At 37.8% G+C, this 19,836-nt stretch overlaps 1 protein-coding gene across 4 annotated transcripts in view; it reads right to left on the reverse strand.

Moving 5' to 3' along the window:
* Positions 1-19,836, reverse strand: part of HERC4 (HECT and RLD domain containing E3 ubiquitin protein ligase 4) — a gene marked incomplete at both ends in the record, with an annotated part of 139,673 nt that overhangs the window by 52,745 nt on the left and 67,092 nt on the right. For 3 of the 4 annotated variants that reach the window (XM_079707456.1, XM_079707457.1, XM_079707455.1), the window contains 6 exons: positions 3,452-3,624; positions 4,982-5,171; positions 5,711-5,822; positions 5,947-6,006; positions 7,494-7,618; positions 8,225-8,301. In XM_079707456.1, coding sequence (XP_079563582.1) covers positions 3,452-3,624; positions 4,982-5,171; positions 5,711-5,822; positions 5,947-6,006; positions 7,494-7,618; positions 8,225-8,301 — 737 coding nt within the window. The remainder of the gene's footprint in view (positions 1-3,451; positions 3,625-4,981; positions 5,172-5,710; positions 5,823-5,946; positions 6,007-7,493; positions 7,619-8,224; positions 8,302-19,836) is intronic. The other variant, XM_079707458.1, reaches the window with a different exon arrangement.

Consider the following 19,836-nt stretch of genomic DNA (forward strand, 5'->3'; position numbering starts at 1 on the left):
CTTTAGTTGCAGCATGTGGGATCTAGTTCCCTGACCAGGGATTGAATTCAGGCCCCTGCACTGGGAGCGTGGAGTCTTAGCCACTGGACCACCAGGGAAGTCCCTACATTTATAATCTTAACAAGGGTAGAAATCACATCTTTTCCTTGTCACTGCATCACTACTGTTTAGTACCATGATAAGCACATAATAGGCACTCAGTAAATATCTGTAAAATGAATAAAAAAGAAATCACATGGTAGAAGTTGAAAACAACCTATACAATCAGTGTTACTGCCCAAAATGTACAAAATAAAATCTATGTATGTTTGATCATAACATTTCACATTTTAATTAGTTTAGTATTCTGATTTATAAACGTGAGTTCAGAGGTAGTATATGGTTAAGTATACATATGTCTTATTTGTTTGGGTTTATTTAAGGGTTCCTTGCAAAAAGAAATGGGGGGGTGAAAATCACTGACTTAGAAGATTAGCATGATATGTAGCACTTAGGCTAGTCAGACAAAGTAAGTCTTTTCGTTTGTCATATTAGTATCTCTATAATGTACTGTGTGAAAACTCAGACACTACTAAATAACACAATTACTTGCCAGCAAAATCATTTACGTGGTAATACATCCATTCCTGACAGCAGGTACCAAAATTATCTTTCTTGTGATGCCATCTGGAGCACTGTGAATAATTTCTGATTCAAAGCTTCCCAAAGGACATGTCATAAGGGAGAAACAAGTCATTCATATATCCTGAAATGATCAGGAAATACAGAGTCCAGTTCTACAGTTCCTAATCCTGCTCCAGGATTAGGTCAAGAAGGAAATTGTGTGAGAAACTTTTCCTAATCCTTAACCATGAAGCAGAGAGAAGAAATATATATAGTTGTCAGACATAAGGTGTCTTCAAAAACACAAATCTCTGATTAGCAATTTAGGTTCCACTAAAGATGAAAATGAATCATCTCTGATAGTGATCTCTGATTAGCAATTTAGGTTCCACTAAAGATGAAAATGAATCATCTCTGATAGTGAAATCCACAGTTATCTATGACAGATTAGGACCAAGTAAAGTTTTCTCCAATGTAAGAGGTAAAAGAAAGATAAATGATTGTCCTAAGCACTCCCAGTAAGAGATGCTTATGAAACTGATACATTACCCTGCTTTTGAGTATTTAACAACTTCAAACAGGAACATTATTACCCTGCTTTTGAGTATGTAACAACTTCAAACAGGAACTCAGTTTCCGCATGACCAAATGAATCAAGATAAAAGTAGCAATTTCCCATCCAAATGGTGGTGGTGATAACAAAATCTCTGAATGTATAATAATTATATATATTATGTAATCTAAACAATACATCAATCCTGGGAAACCATCAGGCCATTATTTCAATCCTTATTTTATAGATGATTCTCCATTTGCATATGTGATAAAGACAAAGCCTTGTTCAAAATCACACTGATAAGAAGCAGCACAGATGGACTTAGAATCATGGTCTTTTTTGTGTGTGTGTGTGCGGTACGCGGGCCTCTCACTGCTGTAGCCTCTCCCGCTGCAGAGCACAGGCTCCGGACGCGCAGGCTCAGCGGCCATGGCTCACAGGCCCAGCCGCTCCGCGGCACATGGGATCCTCCCGGACCAGGGCACGAACCCATGTCCCCTGCATCAACAGGCGGACTCTCAACCACTGCACCACCAGGGAAGCCCCATGGTCTTTTTTAACAATACAATGCTATCTGTAATCTGGAAGTATAAACCTCTAGATCTAGGGGCATAAAATAAAAGCAAAGAACCATCTAAACATATTACTATATCTGCTGATACAGAAGTACATTAGAAACAGCAGGGACTGTGGAAGTCGATTTGGATTTGTATTTCAACTCTGCTACTTACTGGTTTATGACCTTTGATATTCAGATTAAGGGACAAAATATTAACTGTAAAGAGTTTAAAAAGTTAAATGAGGGATATACGTAAAGTGCTCACACGAATCAGTGTACAATGGAGGTTTCTAATCTTGGCCACTGTTACATTATTTTCCTTTCCCTTTCAGCTAGCAATAATTTAGGATCCTAGTTCTAGCATGGCTCCATCCAAAAGGTCTCTGGAGATGGAACCCCATAGGGTTCTCCTCAACAGAGACTGAGGCTTCTGAGCCAGGCACATAAATTACTTGCTCAAGTTCTGTCTGTAATTATGAAAGACAAAAGGTTCAATTTCCTCCTCCACTTCTCCGTCCCTCACTTTCATTCGTGGAAAAAGACACAGCTAAGGGAAAAAAGTATTTTTTTAAGAGGTAATGCAGATAAGAAAGGGGGGGGATGAATAATTATTTGGGAAGAGGGTCCTGCTGACAAAGGATGGTTCACTGAAGTAGTAGGAAAAGAGAGTCCAGAGGAAAGAAAGAATCTAATCAACCACTTGAATCCTAGACAAAAGGCATAAAGAAAAGTAGAGACCCATTCCATGACAACAGAAGATCTTAATAGCAGTTAACTGCAGAATCCAGTTAACCCTAAAGTGCTGCAAGAAAGCCTTGGACTGGGAAAGGCAAACATAAGAATGACTTATTTCCCCCTATGAAAAAAATTAATGGTCCATAAGGGCTCTTTCTTACAGAGAACAGAAGGACTTATCTCCTTTACCCTTTATCATTTACCTTAGTACCAGGCAAGAAGGGTGTGAAAACACGAAAGAAGCTGTTAAGGGGAGGAAACTAAAGATTAATGGTTCATATGGATTTTTCTAGAGGCTAGAAACATATCCTTCTCCCTTAGGTCATGTCTCCCAAAATAGCATCTTAAAAATACCAAATGGCACAACAGAGATATACCTACCAGCTGTCAGGGATGTCTCAAATCCATCTTTAATTAAACAGCTGAGACTCTACTTCTTCATATAACTTTGAACTGCTACAAGTGTAAAGGGGACTATTTCTTCCACTGGGAAGAAGGGCAGGAAAGAACAATAGGCAAATTAATGAATTATATATGGTTCCAATTTCAAGTTAGTCATCTGTTTCAAAGGTTGTACTTTGATTGAAGCTATTAGTACCCAACAGCAAAAGGAACATAAGTTTAAATGTTCAAAATCACAACTAGGATGAAATCTCGTTCATATTATAACTATCAATAAATAACAAAAAGCGTATTATTTAAACTAACAAATCATGTTCTTCAAAAAAAACATAAGGACAATCTAATTCATTAGTATGCTATTGTTCTGCCCAACTACAGACAAGTTATCCATAAACGCCTAACAAAGTCAAATAAGACCAAAGCTCTAAAGTATAGATATATTCTTTCTTTTAAAGGAAAATTTAGGTAACTTCTCCAAATTCCTATAATATCTTTTATGTCAATCTAATTCTGTAATATATTCATGTTAAAATAAACATCATCAGTCTGTTAGTGGCAATGGGGAGAGAGGAAAATAAACGGACTATTGGACATACCCTATGTAATATTTCTAAAACCTTTAATGCGGTATGAAGAAAACTGTTGAAAATTCTTCTTTCAGAAGGGGGAATGCCGATCTTGTAGAGTTTCAAAAGATGTACCACAACCTCCTTAAAAAGTTCTACAATCTTGAGGAATAGTGGAGGTTCAAGTACTGACCACCAGTTTTCTGTTATTAAAGGGTGAACACACAAAATAAAATTTAAAAAGTCACAATTTTCAAAATCATACTGACTTTTTTTCGAAAGCAGTGGCTCTTAACCCTTTGAAAACCTCAGGAAGATACACATAATATGGTACTTTACGTAACATTTCTAGGGTTTATAGATACCACCCCACCCTCAAGTTAAAGAATACGGTTCTAAAAGCTCTCAAAAACAAAAATAAAGTTAGAAAGGTCTATTGAATTTACCTTCTTGGTTTCCTAAGCTACATTAAAAACTTAATATCTCGTATTAAAACCACTTGTTAAAAAGTGCTTTGGAAATTAGGATTTTAATTTTTAAACAAAACACTTTTAAAACTGTATTGCTCCAATATTTAAAGATCTCTCCAACTTTTATCTTTCAACTTACATAACATAAAGTTGAAATGTTGTGAAGCACCATCCTAAAAATGCAAGGTACTCCTGAAAATCAAATACAGAAACTGAACAATGTAAAGTATACCATGTCTGTCCTTCCCCACGTTCACTATTTGTAGTTATTAACTACAAATATGACAATCTTATGCAGCAGACAGAAGGGAATACAAAAACTTCTGACAACATGGAAGCAATATGCTTTTGAGTCCCTGCTTCACTCTTCTAACCACTGGCTAATTCCCTCAGATTCCAGGATTCTACCCCTTGCTTGTTGCTTCCTCTGCTCACCCTCAGCCTAAAACTTCTTGTACTGATTTTATTACTCTTATGTATCTCAGATTCACATACCTAACAAATACTATTAAGAAGGAATGCACTGCTACTAAATGTAGCAGGAAAACTATAATGGTCAGCAGATAGAGATGAAATGTATACAATTAGAAAAATTAAAATGAGGAAAGTTTAAGCCAAAAACCCAGAGGAATAAGATCAAATAAACAGTGGAATCTCACCTACATGCAGAGACATCAGAAAATTAGCAAGTGAGGGAAATACAAGGCAAAGGGTTAATAAAGTTCAAGGAGGATTTAATACCCATGTCTGTTCAGTTTTAATTGTTCCTCCTCCTTTACTTCTTTAACGATAAGATCACTCTGGAGGGGATGAGGAAGGCGAGTACGAAAAACAGTTTTTATCTTTCCTGATACTGTTTCTGCTGTTGTGCTCGATTAAAATTTTAATATTTAACATGCTTTGCCTCCAACTCTAACAACTAGCATCAGATGACTAGCAAAAAGCAACAAACTGAAAAACAGGTTTATCTCACCTTAAGACAATGTCAAAATAAGCAGGGTAGCAAAATTTCAAACAGCAAAGAAGTTATGAGCATTTTCATTTAAAGAGAAATGGTTGTAAAGAAAAAAAAAGGTATTAAAATTCTTACCAAGTACTTTCAGTGGTGCCTTTTCTAGGTTCACAAGAGCTGTACCAAAGGGAATTGCTATTGTGGTGAAATTGTTGGAATCACTCATCAGGGGACATTCTGGTAGAGTAAGATAAAATCTCAGTGCTTCAACATCAGGTAAGGAGCTAGTCAGTTTAGGAATAAGATTCTTTTCCAAGCTAGCTGCCACCTATATTTTGACAAAAAGTAAAACCTACTTCATTTAAAATGAATGCATATTCCAAAAAAAGAAAGGAAAAGAAAACCTTATACTACAGCAAACGTGAAACGGTGAAGGGAAAAAAAAAAAAGAAAAAGAAACCATCTTACAGTGAATCAATGAATGTACTTTGGAGCACAATGAAAATTAATGCCTAAGCAGTGCTAAGAGAATTTTAAAAATCTTGCATACAAGATTTTTATTTGTATCTCAATTTAAACTCTACATCTACAGTTATACAGACTTAACCAACATGGTAATATTAAGTAATTAAGAGTATGCTCTGAACATCTGGAAAGATTTACAGATATTTGACAGCTAAATTACAAACAGTTTAAAATAATACCCTATTTTAATTCTTATATTAGTATATTAAATAAAATTATACAGACATCTCAATAAAGTGTATGAAACTGTAAAGTTAATTAGGCCACAAACATATAAAAAATCATGGAATAAAAAACTCAACAGGCTACATAATACAAATATAAAATACTTTAAAAACAAACCTGCTGAGATATCTGAGGATGATCAGGTTGTATAAGTTTGTGGAATAAAAGCCTAGCAGCATTCATATCAACCCCTGAAAATCTGGTGCCCGTTCTATAGTGATCATCATTGCTATTTAAAAAAGAGAGAGAAAATAATAAAATGCAACTTTAAAATTTTTTCCCTTCTTTTTAATATGACATTATTTAATATAATAAATTTGAAAAATTCGGTATACCAAAGAATTGTCACTCACCTAACAGCTAAAAAACTTCCATTTAGACAACCAGACGAAGAAAACGTTCCATCTATTTCACTAAAAAGAAATTTAAAAATCCCAAAATCACAAAATGAGAAATCTAATTGTTCACCTTTGGTGTTTTTTTTTTAAATAGATCTTTATTGGAGTATAATTGCTTCACAACACTGTGTTAGTTTCTGTTGCACAACAAAGCGAATCAGCCATATGCATACACATGTCCCCATATCCCCTCCCTCTTAAGCCTCCCTCCCATCCTCCCTATCCCACCCTTCTAGGTCATCACAAAGCACTGAGCCCATCTCCCTGTGCTATGCTGCTGCTTCACACCAGCCAACTATTTTACATTCGGTAGTGTATATATATGTCAATGCTACTCTCACTTCGCCCCAGCTTCCCCCTCCCACCCCATGTCCTCAAGTCCATTCTGTATGTCTACCTCTTTATTCCTGCCCTGCAACTAGGTTCATCCATACCCTTTATTTTTTATTTTTTTAGATTCCATGTATATACATTAGCATACGGTATTTGTTTTTCTCTTTCTGACTTACTTCACTCTGTATGACAGACTCTAGGTCCATCCACCTCACTACAAATAACTCAATTTTGTTCCTTTTATGGCTGAGTAATATTCCAGTAATATATATGTGCCACATCTTCTTTATCCATTCATCACCTTTATTTTTTAATAAAAAATAAAATCACCTTTTATTTATTTATTATTTATGTGGATAAAATCCGCATCACCTTTATTATTTAATAAAAAATAAAATGTAGTATTTAATGCTACAGAGCATTCCTCCAACCAACATTCAAAATAAACCAGAATTTTATAAATTACTTAAGATTAAGTAAATCTTGATAAAGGTATTACTGTTTATATCTTTATTACTCTCTCAAACATTACTACCGTCCTCTGATTCATCAAATAAACCTGATGTTCCTAAAAAAATTTTTTATATAAACATGCACATTTAGCTTTCTTAATTCCACAAGGTGGTAAATCTAATCTGGAATGTTACTTTTCTGAAGACTACACTTCAGGCTTTTAAGAAAAATTTTAGTTTGGGAAAATAATTTAGAATTAAAAAATAGCCGATCAGCTATAGCCCCTCATCCCAAATACCTACACCACCTTCAACAACAACAACAAAAACTTTAAGTACTAAACAAGTCCATCTTCAAGAAAAATATTCAAGAAAGAAGAAATACTCAACTCTTCCATGGAATATAGAAGTTAAAAGACAGTGACCACTATGAAGCTAGAAGGAACATTTTTGCAAACCCAATCCTAAAGTGGCTATATTTAATATTTTATCATTTAATATATCATTATGTATATGAAAGAACTGTAACTTATAAACATCTACATGAGATCTCCTAAAATATCCACTATTACAGAAATTCCAGACAATTAAACTTTTGTATATAAACCATTCTGTAAATGATATTTAATGAAATATTTACTTAAATAAAAACTCCTAAGTACAGGTTCCTCTATCATGGAGTTAAGAGACTTTGTGTAGATAAAATATTTTCCTTACTTGGCTATCTCTACAGGAAATCTTCCAGAGGGGTAGCTCAGCCATTTTTGAATTAGAGTTTCATTCACAGTCCAGATCTGCTTCGAAGGATCAGGATATCTAAAGTCATCTGGTGGCCCACAGTTCTAAATTTTAAAATAAGCAGATGAGTCAGAGGGAAGAGATATTATATATAAACCAAGACACACCTCCACTATGTATTTGGAAGTTAATCTCTACCAAACACCTGGAACAAAAACTTATCAAATGGGGACTTCCCTGGTGGCGCAGTGGTTAGGAATCCGCCTGCCAATGCAGGGGACACAGTCTCGAGCCCTGGTCCGGGAAGATCCCACATGCTGCGGAGCAACTAAGCCCGTGTGCCACAACTACTGAGACTGCGCTCTAGAGCCTGCGAGACACAACTATTGAAGCCCGCGCACCCAGAGCCCATGGTCTCCAACAAAGAGAAGCCACCACAATGAGAAGCCTGTGCACCACAACGAAGAGTAGCCCCACTCGTTGCGACTAGAGAAAGCCCATGTGCAGCAACAAAGACCCAAAGCAGCCAAAAATAAATAAAGAAATAAATTAAAAAAAAAAAACTTATCAAATGGATCCGAAAAATTTTGTAGACTTGAGGAAAAAAAATTAAGGCAATTACTTTGTAACATATAAAGAACATTAATATGGGTTTAAAAACAACTTCTAAATTATCTGAGCTTAGTAATTATTTATATGATTACTATTACCTGGGGATTAGAGTAATGTGAAAAGCTTTGATCTCCACCTGAGAAAATTCTTTTTACACAGAAATATTCTTCAGAATCTGTAATAAAAATAAAATATAAAACATTCAAGATTTATATGCATTTTTCAGAGCATCAAATATGTTACTGGATTTTCTCTTAATCATCTAACTTAATGAGACCTCTCAATCACAGGCTCAATGATACAAAATGACTGAGAATGTTCTGACTGCTATGGAGATGAGACTGACCAAGTGACAAATGTTAATGATCCCACAAGCACAACAAGCATTTGATAAGTTTTACAAGTCTTTCTTTTGACCTGCTCACCAAAAAATGGCATTTTCTAGTCTAGATCTTTATTATCTCAATATATTTTAAACTGAAGATGGTGTAACAATTGAATGAAAGGTATAGAAGATAGCTCAGAAGAAAATAAAAAATAAGAATATTCATTCTGGGGAACTCCCTGGTGGTCCAGTGGTTAGGACTTGGCGTTTTCACTGCTTGTGGCCTGGGCTCAATCCCTGGTTGGGCAACTAAGATCCCATAAGCCTCGCAGGGTACAGCCAAAAAAAAAGAAAAGGAATATTTACTTTTAAAAAGAATGACAACAAACAAGTGTATGTTAAATCTTCCTGAGTAATGCAAAATTCATAATGTAAAATTATTTTCTCTTTCAATATAGCTGTACAAAAGTAAGATGACACACATAGCTCTTTGTTAACAACTATTTATCAATAACACCCAAATCAGGTCCAAAAACATAAAAGTTAATAGGCAAATTTAGTAGAAGTAAAGAAGGAACAATAAAGTGCTTTTTCAAGTTTTGTGTTTTATTGTGGTGTTTTTCTTTAAAAGTTTGTTTCCTTTTTTTTTAACATCTTTATTGCAGTATAATTGCTCTACAATGTTGTGTTAGTTTCTGCTGTGTAACAAAGTGAATCAGCTATATGTATACATATATCCCTATATCCTCTCCCTCTTGCGTCTCCCTCCCACCCTTCCCTATCCCAGCCCTCTAGGTGGTCACAAAGCATGGAGCTGATCTCCCCGTGAGATGCAGCTGCTTCCCACTAGGTATCTATTTTACATTTGGTAGTGTATATATGTCAATGCTACTCTCTCACTTCGTCCCAGCTTACCCTTCCCCCTCCCTGTGTCCTCAAGTCCATTCTCTACGTCTGTGACTTTATTCCTGTCCTGCCCCTAGGTTCATCAGAACCTTTTTTTTTTTTAGATTCCATATATATGTGTTAGCATACGGTATTTGTTTTTCTCTTTCTGACTTAACTTCACTCTGTATGACAGACTCTAGGTCCATCCACCTCACTACAAATAACTCAATTTCGTTTCAATAAAGTGCCTTTTAAAAAAGACATTCAAAGCCTCTTCCTTTTTCTCCTCTCCTGTACCTCAAAATGGAAAGAGTATCTATTATCAAAAATACTGCTAGCCTAGTATTTAGAAGTATCACATACCAAAACACCATAGCTCCACAATGTAACTTAAGGCTAGTTATTTCCAAATATAATCCATTTCTGTGTTCCTACTGCTGACTCCCCACTCTTTAGTTGACTAATTCTTTTTTTTTAAATAAACTTATTTAATTAATTTATTTATTTTTGGCTGCGTTGGGTCTTCGTTGCTGTGCATGGGCTTTCTCTAGTTGCGGGGAGCAGGGGCTAATCTTCACTGCGGTGCGCGGGCTTCTCATTGCAGTGGCTTCCCTTGCTGTGGAGCACAGGCTTTAGGTGCGCAGGCTTCAGTAGTTGTGGCACACAGGCTCAGTAGTTGTGGCTTGCGGACTCTAGAGCGCGGGCTCAGCAGTTGTGGTGCACAGGCTTAGTTGCTCCGCAGCATGTGGGATCTTCCCGAACCAGGGCTTGAACCCGTGTCCCCTGCATTGGTAGGCGGATTCTTAACCACTGCACCACTAGGGAAGCCCAGTTGACTAATTCTTCTTCACCTTGTATTATTTGTGACCACCACTGCTAAAGAATTATAAATTCTTAAGGAAGGAACCACATCTTAATTTTCTTGATCATTCCCTACTACCAAGCACAATGTTTTATTTGTAAAAGAACTCAGTAAATATTTAATATGAATATATAATATGAAAAATTATCTAGCTTAGAAAATACTAATAATAAGAGCTTCAGAGATCAGAACATTAATATCACCACATTTTCCACAACAAGACTGCTCTAATGCCAAAAATTTTTAAGAACAGATTAAAAGGGTAAATCTAAAATATTAAATAAACCAATCATTCAACTTAAAATCTTTTCTCTACACCATCCTCACAAGTCTACATGAAGTCATGCACTTCCTCAGAAGATTTAGCAGGATGTTATTCGTTTGTTCCTAAAAGGTGATTCTGTCTTCTCTAAATAATCATCAAGTACACGGACGCCTAATCTATAGTACATGAATGGGTTTCTGGGGGCTCTGAGTAGGGCACCAAAAATTATTTTCCTTAATTTCCTTTTAATTACTACTGTAAAAAAGTCTGTGAAACCTAGTCATTTGTCCTACACAGCTTCCTGCAGATTGGATTTTGCTGATTATCTCCTCAAGGATTCTCCTAACATTTCTGTCTTCTGTATTTCCTATAAATTGGTAGTTGGATCTAGAGAGGATTTAATTAGATTAATTAGTCAACTTTTTTTTAAAAGAAGATGTTGGGGGTAGGAGTTTATTAATTTATTTATTTATTTTTGCTCTGTTGGGTCTTCGTTTGTGCGAGGGCTTTTCTCTAGTTGTGGCAAGCGGGGGACACTCTTCATCGCGGCGCGCGGGCCTCTCACTGTCGCGGCCTCTCTTGTTGCGGAGCACAGGCTCCAGACGCGCAGGCTCAGTAGTTGTGGCTCATGGGCCTAGTTGCTCTGCGGCATGTGGGATGCTCCCAGACCAGGGCTCGAACCCGTGTTCCCTGCATTAGCAGGCAGATTCTCAACCACTGCGCCACCAGGGAAGCCCCAATTAGTCAATTATTTTGACAAAACTATTACACGGTGGTGGAAGGGGCTTTTCTTCCATCAGTAAGCACATAATGTGTAGTTGGGTTCCTTTTTGTGATGTTAGTAACCATTGATGCCCAACGCTTAGACCATTAATTCACTGTGGGTTGAAAATGATACACTAATATTACTTTCTCATCTTGTGGTTGGATCATTAGCTTCCCCCTGTCTACCACATAGTTCATTAACCTGTAATAGGAAAGACTAATGCTGTTCTTTTCCATTTATTTACTATCATCTGGCTTTTTGAATTTGCATTTATTTGATTATAATTTTTACATGTTTCTTAGTAACGTGGATTTCCTCAATGGGAATTTCCATTAACTTCCTTTATCTATTACATGTCTAAATGTTTGTCTTATTCATTTATTAGGTATCTTGCTGTTTTTCACACCAATATGTATGAGCATTTTGGATATTCAGGCTACTAACCTCAGGTTATATTCGTTACAAACATTTTTTCTAAATAATTATTTAATTTTGACTCACAAGTTTCTTTTTCCATTAAATCAAATGTATTTATCTCATTCTTTTTTTTTTTTTAAAGAGGAAGTGGCTTTCTTTTTTAAAAATATTTATTTATTTATTTGGCTGCATTGGGTCTTAGTTGCGGCATGTAGGATCTTCACTGCAGCATGTGGGATCTAGTTCCCTGACCAGGGATCAAACCCAGGCCCCCTGTGTTGGGAGCATGGAGTCTTAGCCACTGGACCACCAGGGAAGTTGCTCTCTTTCTTAATGGTGACTTTCACTGCCATAATGGTAAGAAAGGTTTTTCCCATCCTCAAATTACAGAATTATTTTCTTGTCTTAAGAACTCTTTTACATTTAACTTTAATCCATCTATAATTTATTTTAGTGTATACTGTTAGGTTAGGGTCTAAACTGACATTTTCCTCCCAATTTTCATGTGTTGAGTAATTCTTTCCCCTTCTCCACATATTAGTGATGCCCTGTTTTAAAGTTATGAAGAGACACTACACCTCTTCTACCTATAACATGCTACAATAAACAACTTTGGCACTCTCCTCCATCCCGAAAGTGTTCTCAAAGTCCTTCTCATAACTTCCACTTCGTATAGTCCTTCCTATAACTCCAAGAGCCACTGCCAATCAACTGGAGTTTGAACAAAACCTATATATTGGGTTGGCCAAAAAGTTCCTTCAGTTTCTAAGTAAAAATAAAAGACACATTTTTCATTTTCACCAAGAACTTTAACAACATATTCACCATTTTGTTCCACTACCTTCTGCCATTTTTCAGGCAACTTCATAATTCCATCTTCCCAAAACCTTTTATCTTTTTGATCAAAGAACTGTTCCAGGTGCCATTTACAGTCTACCAGGGAATTGAAATATTTTCCATTAAAAGAATTTTGTAAAGACCGAAATAAATGGAAATCCGAAGGTGCAATGTCTGTTGAATACGGCGGATGAATCAGAACTTCCCAGCCAAGCTGTAACAGTTTTTGCCTGGTCATCAAAGAAACATGTGCATTATCCTGTGTTATCCTGAAGGAAGATTATGCGTTTTCTGTTGACTAATTCCGGATACTTTTCGTGAAGTGCTGCTTTCAGTTGGTCTAACTGGCAGCAGTACTTGCTGGAATTAATCGTTTGGTTTTCCAGAAGGAGCTCATAATAGAGGACTCCCTTCCAATCCCACCATATCCACAACATCCCTTCTTTGAAGACCAGCCTTTGGTGTGGTTGGTGGTGGTTCATTTAGCTTGCCCCACGATCTCTTCTGTTCCACATTATTGTACAGTGTCCATTTTTCATCACCCATCACAATTTGTTTTAAAAATGTAATGTTTTCATCACGCTTAAGGAGAGAATTGCATGCAGAAATAAGGTCAAGAAGGTTTTTTTTCACTTAACTTACGTGAAACCCAAACACCAAAGCAATTAACATAACCAAGCTGGTGCAAATGATTTTTTTTTTTATTAGTTTCTGCTTTATAACAAAGTGAATCAGTCATACATATACATCTGTTCCCACATCCCCTCCCTCATGCATCTCCCTCCCTCCCACCCTCCCCATCCCACCCCTCCAGGCGGTCACAAAGCACCGAGCTGATCTCCCTGTGCTCTGCGGCTGCTTCCCACTATCTATCTACCTTACGTTTGGTAGTGTATATATGTCCATGCCTCTCTTTCCCTTTGTCACAGCTTACCCTTCCCCTTCCCCATATCCTCAAGTCCATTCTCAAGTAGGTCTGTGTCTTTATTCCCGTTTTACCCCTAGGTTCTTCATGACATTTTTTTTTTTTAAATTCCATATATATGTGTTAGCATACGGTATTTGTCTTTCTCTTTCTGACTTACTTCACTCTGTATGACAGACTCTAGGTCTATCCACCTCATTACAAATAGCTCAGTTTTGTTTCTTTTTATGGCTGAGTAATATTCCATTGTATATATGTGCCACATCTTCTTTATCCATTCATCCGATGATGGACACTTAGGTTGTTTCCAGCTCCGGGCTATTGTGAATAGAGCGGTGCAAATGATTTTTGATGCTTGATTTGGATATTTTGAGTATGTTGGCTATCTCCTGAATGGTATAACGTTGACTGTTCTCAGTTAATGTCTCAATTTTACCGCTATCAACTTCAACTGGTCTACCGGACCGTGGAGCATCGTCCAGCAAGAAATCTCCAGCATAAAACTTCACAAACCACTTTTGACATGTTCAATCAGTCCCAGCACCTTCTCCATATACTGCACAAATCTTTTCTTTGCACTTCAGTTGCGTTTTTACCATTCTTGAAATAATAAAGCATAATATGCCAAAAAAAGTTACTTTTTTTCTTCCATCTTCAATATTAAAATGGCTACACAAAAATTCAACAATTTTGATAAGTCTTTTTTTAATGCACACTGATATGACAGCTGTCACAATACAATCTAACAAAATTGTTTCAAATGAAGTAAAAGACAACTAAGCGTTACTAGAGCCAGCTTACGGGAAACCGAACGAACTTTTTGGCCAATCCAACAATAATGGCAATACATGGATTCCCCTCCCACCCCTGGATTTCCACTAAGCTATAATAATCTAAATGTCTAGGGACTTCCCTGGTGGTGCAGTGGTCAAGAATCCTCCTGCCAATGCAGGGGACACGGGTTCCTGGTCCGGGAAGATCCCACATGCCACAGAGCAACTAAGCCCGTGTGCCACAACTACTGAGCCTGTGCTCTACAGTCCGCGAGCCACAACTACTGAGCCCACATGCCACAACTACTGAAGCCCGTGCACCTAGAGCCCATGCTCCGCAACAAGAGAAGCCACCGCAACGAGAAGCCCGCGCACCGCAACAAAGAGTAGCCCCCACTCACCGCAACTAGAGAAAGCCCACGGGCAGTAATGAAGACCCAGCGCAGCCAAATAATAAATTAAAAAACACACAAAAAAGTCTATATTTATACCAATAATCTGATTTAACTGTTACAGTTTTATAGTATATGTTGTCATATCTAGGAGGGCTAGTTCACCTCCTTATTCTCTACAAAATACACTGTCAGGAAAAACAGAAAATTTTGAAATAGGCTCCCCTGCCCATGCACCCTCCCCCACCCCCACCCCCGCCATTTACTGAGTCTTGATTAGGGCACTCTTCAGAAACTTATCTACCTAAATGATGTGTTTGAGCTATTTACAATTCGGTAAAGTGTACTTCTATTTAGGAGCAATACTGACAGAGATACAACTATGTATGTGCCTTTGACTTACAAGGAAAAGAAGTCGTTTTTTGATGATCTCTGAATCCCTTTACACTCTTAGGACTTATTCAGGACCCCAAAGGGCTTAAAAGCACTAATACATACCACATCAGAATTGAAAATTAAGAAATTTTAAAAATACTCATAGACTTATCTGAAAATGAACGAAAACAAAGGCACTGCATGTTAACAGATAACAGTACTAACATGAAAGTCATTTTGACCTCATGAACCCTATGAGACAATACCACTGTCCTTGAGCAACTATCAGCTTGTTCCACAATATGGAAGAACATAACTGAAGACACAACATGGTAAGTGAATTTTATTTTCCTTGGTTTATACTTGATTCTGAAAGAAGTTATACAATATGTTAAAATCTTAGCAAAGTTCACTCAATTTTGAAGGGTGTGCTCCCATGCCTTCACCTATGTTATTTTTTACTTTTGTGTAATCTGCCAAAGAGCAAAAATTCTGTGTCTTACTAGAATAATTTTCTATACTTGATGTTGATTTTATTTGTTTTTCATTATTTAAGTGGAAAAAAAAGAACAAAGACTCCTCACTTGTGAATAAGCTAAAGTTCTTTTCAATCATATTACCATTTACATTTATTTTGAAATGTTTTATTGTCACTTCAGTAAAATAGGTAACCAAGTATTATTTCTCAAGCATCAAAGGTTACATCTTTTAATAAAGTGTTCCAATCTCCTCTCACAACTTTTTTGATTTTTGTCTTCCTGTTATGGGCTGAATTGTGTCCACCCCCGCCCCCAAGTTCATATGTTGAAGCTGTAAAACTCAGTACCTCGGAATATGACTGTATTTGGAGATAGGACCTTTAGAGAGGTGATTAAGATAAAATGAGGCTGTTAGGGTGGGGCCCTAATCCAGTATGCCTGCTGTCCTTATAAGAACAGGAAGAGACACCAGCACACACACAGAGAAAAGGTCACATGAGGACACAGCAAGAAGGTAGCCATTTGCAAGCCAAGGCTTCAGAAGAAACCAAACCTGCTGACAGAGTGATCTTAGACTTCTAGCTTCCGGAACTGTGAGAAAATAAATTTCTGCTGTTTAAGCCACCCAGTCTGAGGTGTTTTGTTATGGCAGCCCTAGCAAACTAACACACTTCGCCGAATCAGATCCTAAACTTAGGAAAATAAAACTTCCAAGATACCTTCTATGTGTTAGTGAAAATATCTTTGAGATTTCCCAGAGAGGCTATGGAGAATCACAATGATTTGTCCTTTCAATGTATAAGTAGAGATGCTAGAAATAATTAAGTTTATTTGATGTGTTACTATTATAAGAGTTGCATGGGAAGAGTCGTCAAATCAGAAGACACTTAACCTTCCCTAGGTTAAATTTATGTGGTAAAAGTAATTAATATAAATATTTCACCTCTAAATTAATAAAGATATTTCAAAAACATAATTACTATAAAATTTTATAATTTATATGGTAAATATAATATAAAAATTTCAAAAATTAATATATTTCACAAAGTGTTTTATGAGAAGTCCATGGAGGTTCATCAATGTCCTTGTTTTCCATATGTTTAAATATGAAGGGAAACATTATTCAAAACTCTTATGAAGGGGCTTCCCTGGTGGCGCAGTGGTTGAGAGTCCGCCTGCCGATGCAGGGGACACCGGATCATGTCCCGGTCCAGGAAGATCCCACATGCCGTGGAGTGGCTGGGCCCGTGAGCCATGGCCACTGAGCCTGCGCGTCCAGAGCCTGTGCTCGGCAACGGGAGAGGCCACAACAGTGAGAGGCCCGCGTACCGCAAAAAAAAAAAAAAAAAAAAAAAAAAACTCTTATGAAATAGTTCTGTCAAGTTTTCCTGTATTTATAAGAGTTCTGGCAGTACAGTGCTGTCTGTCCTAATTTCAGGTTTTTTCCCCCCAGTTTCAGTTATTATTGAACCTTTATTTTATTCACATCTATCATCTTCTAGGCCAGTGATTTTCAAATGGCGTTTTATAAAAATATAGATGTCTAAACTTGATCCCTGACTTACTGAATCTCTTTACTTGATATTCTTGGTGTTATTCCTGGTACACTAGGTCTCAGGATTATCATATTATATCTCCAGATTTTTTTCAACTGTAAAAAGTTATACTCATTCATATTCATAAATCAGATATAAGGAATCACTGACTTCTTTGAGAATAGGCTTAATCATCATCTTTATAAACATTCTTGTTTAAAAACCTTTTTGGAATACAGGCATAACTCGCTTTATTCTGCTTCACAGATATTGTGGTTTTTACAAATTGCTGATTTGTGGCAATTGATGATTTGTGTTGTCAGATGATTGTTAGCATTTTTTAGTAATAAAGTATTTTTAATTAAGATATAATATGTATATTTTTTAAAGAAATAATGCTACTGCACACCTAATACACTACAGAATAGTGTAAACATGACTTTTACATGCACCAAGAAACCAAAAATTTTATCTGACTCACTTTATTGTGGTATTCTGGAACCAAACCACAGTATCTCCAAAACATGCCTCTAATGTGTTCTCCATGTCACAGAAACAACCAAATTTCCTTGTCAACTGTATTTATACTTATTATAAACCCTCGTCATATCTTTCCACTTGACAATTATCAATAATAAATAAGCCATAGTCATTTTAAGCCTCTGTCATCTATTGACTAGTTTTTCTTTTATTCTGATGCTTGTCTGAAGGCCTTCCTATAAGCTACAGGCCAGAGTTTGTACCTTCAACAAAGAAGGATAGTCTCAGAGCCCTGTGAAAAGGACTGTACCTGGTATTTGAAACCACTTATACGTCAAAGAATAGACACTTGGGTACAGGCTTCTGAGGAGACGTGGCTTAGAGAACTTTCAAAAGACACCAGTGGACTAAATTAGGATTTCTCATATATTTTTTTAAGCTGATAAGCAGTTTTATGAAACTGACAATCCAAGATCCATAATGTTTAACTTTGCTTTAATTTTCTGTTTTCTGGATCTCCCTTATAGGGAGTCATTTCTCCTTCTTCTAAAGTAATCTAATTCACATAAATTTTGTAAACTCTGCTTTGGTACGCTGAAATGAAATGTTAAAAAAACATTTCTCTTCTCCCTTCAGCTTGCCAGTATCTCCTGGAAAGGAGCTTATATCCTCTTCTGAGGCCCTGATTTTTGCAGCTGTCATTCAGGGCACACCTCTAGATCACCTGACTCTGGGGGCCAGCGGGGGATTATGCTCAAGGGTCCCACAGGACTAAAACCAATGGACAAAGAGTTCTTAACTGACTATCACCCCAGGGCACAGCAAGAGGCAACAGACTGAGGTGCCCAGTCTTTCTGTAGAAGAGGATTATTAGTTTATCTAATGCAGCTTTGGCCTAAGAGGCAGGCTTCTAATTAAACCCACATCAAAGGGCCTGTTGTAGGGGGCTTCCCTGGTGGCGCAGTGGTTGACAGTCCGCCTGCCGATGCAGGGGACACGGGTTCGTGCCCCGGTCTGGGAAGATCCCACATGCCGCGGAGCGGCTGGGCCCGTGAGCCATGGCTGCTGGGCCTGCGCGTCCGGAGCCTGTGCTCCGCAACGGGAGAGGCCACAACAGGGAGAGGCCCGCGTACTGCAAAAAAAAAAAAAAAAAAAAAAAAAAGGGCCTGTTGTAATCCTCTCAGAGATCTCAGAAGGAGGGTCTTATCTTTGCACCATCCCTCTGCTGCACTCCAGAACATCCATTTCTTCCACAGGGGACCTCGTATTCCCATCTGGTGTCCCCATTTTTGTGGCTGCCACCTAACTGATGCCCCTTGATTGCCTGGTTCTGGTGGACAGCTGGGCTTGTATCCTGGGTCTCATGGGACTGTAACAACTGGAGAGACAGTTTTTGGTTGGCTACCACCCCCAGTGCACAGCACAAACAACAAACAGAAACATACCCCAGTTTTCTGTGAAAAAGGCCTATCTGCTTGTCCTGGAGCTTTGGCCTAAGGTTTCTACACCTCTAGCAACCTACTGAGGTGATCTTTGGGGACGAAAGCTGGTGGATGCCATCTTTGCGCTCTCCCCTACCTTGCTTTAACTTGCCAATATCTCCTGGAAAGGAGTTTGTACCCTTAGTTGGTGCCCTGATTTTCACAGCTGCCACCCAAGGGACACCTCTAGGTTGCCTAGTTCTGGCAGCAGTGTGACTTTCCCTTGCAGTCCCACAGGATGATATACATTTGCATACTTAAAAGCCACTGCCTGAGGGTCTGGCCTCAATCAGCCTGAATCTAGGTATTGCTGAAATTCTCCCCTTTGGGATACTGACAGGTCTTGGCACATTCTCAACTAACTGAGAGCCACTAAAAATAATATAGACTGTTTGGACATTAACAAAGATTTGAGAGACAACCAAGAGTGAGGGCAGGGTTGAGCTATATTACAACACTACAGTAATCAAAACAGTATGGTATCAGCATTAAAAACAGACATAGATCAATGGAACAGAATACAGAGCCCAGAAATAAACCAATGCATATATGATCAATTTAGTTAAGACAAAGGAGCTAAGAATACACAGTGGGAAAAGGACAGTCTTTTCAATGAATAGTGCTGGGAAAATTGGACAGCCACATGCAAAAGAATGAAACTGGACCATTATCTTACACCATACACAAAAACTAACTCAAGGACTTCCCTGGTAGCACAGCAATTAAGAATACACCTGCCAGGGCCTCCCTGGTGGTGCAGTGGTTGAGAGTCCGCCTGCCGATGCAGAGGACACGGGTTCGTGCCCCAGTCCGGGAGGATCCCACATGCTGCGGAGCGGTTGGGCCTGTGAGCCATGGCCGCTGAGCCTGCACGTCTGGAGCCTGTGCTCCGCAATGGGAGAGGCCACGA

Source organism: Hyperoodon ampullatus, assembly GCF_949752795.1.
Source record: "Hyperoodon ampullatus genome assembly, chromosome: 1".
Classification (NCBI taxonomy): domain Eukaryota; kingdom Metazoa; phylum Chordata; class Mammalia; order Artiodactyla; family Ziphiidae; genus Hyperoodon; species Hyperoodon ampullatus.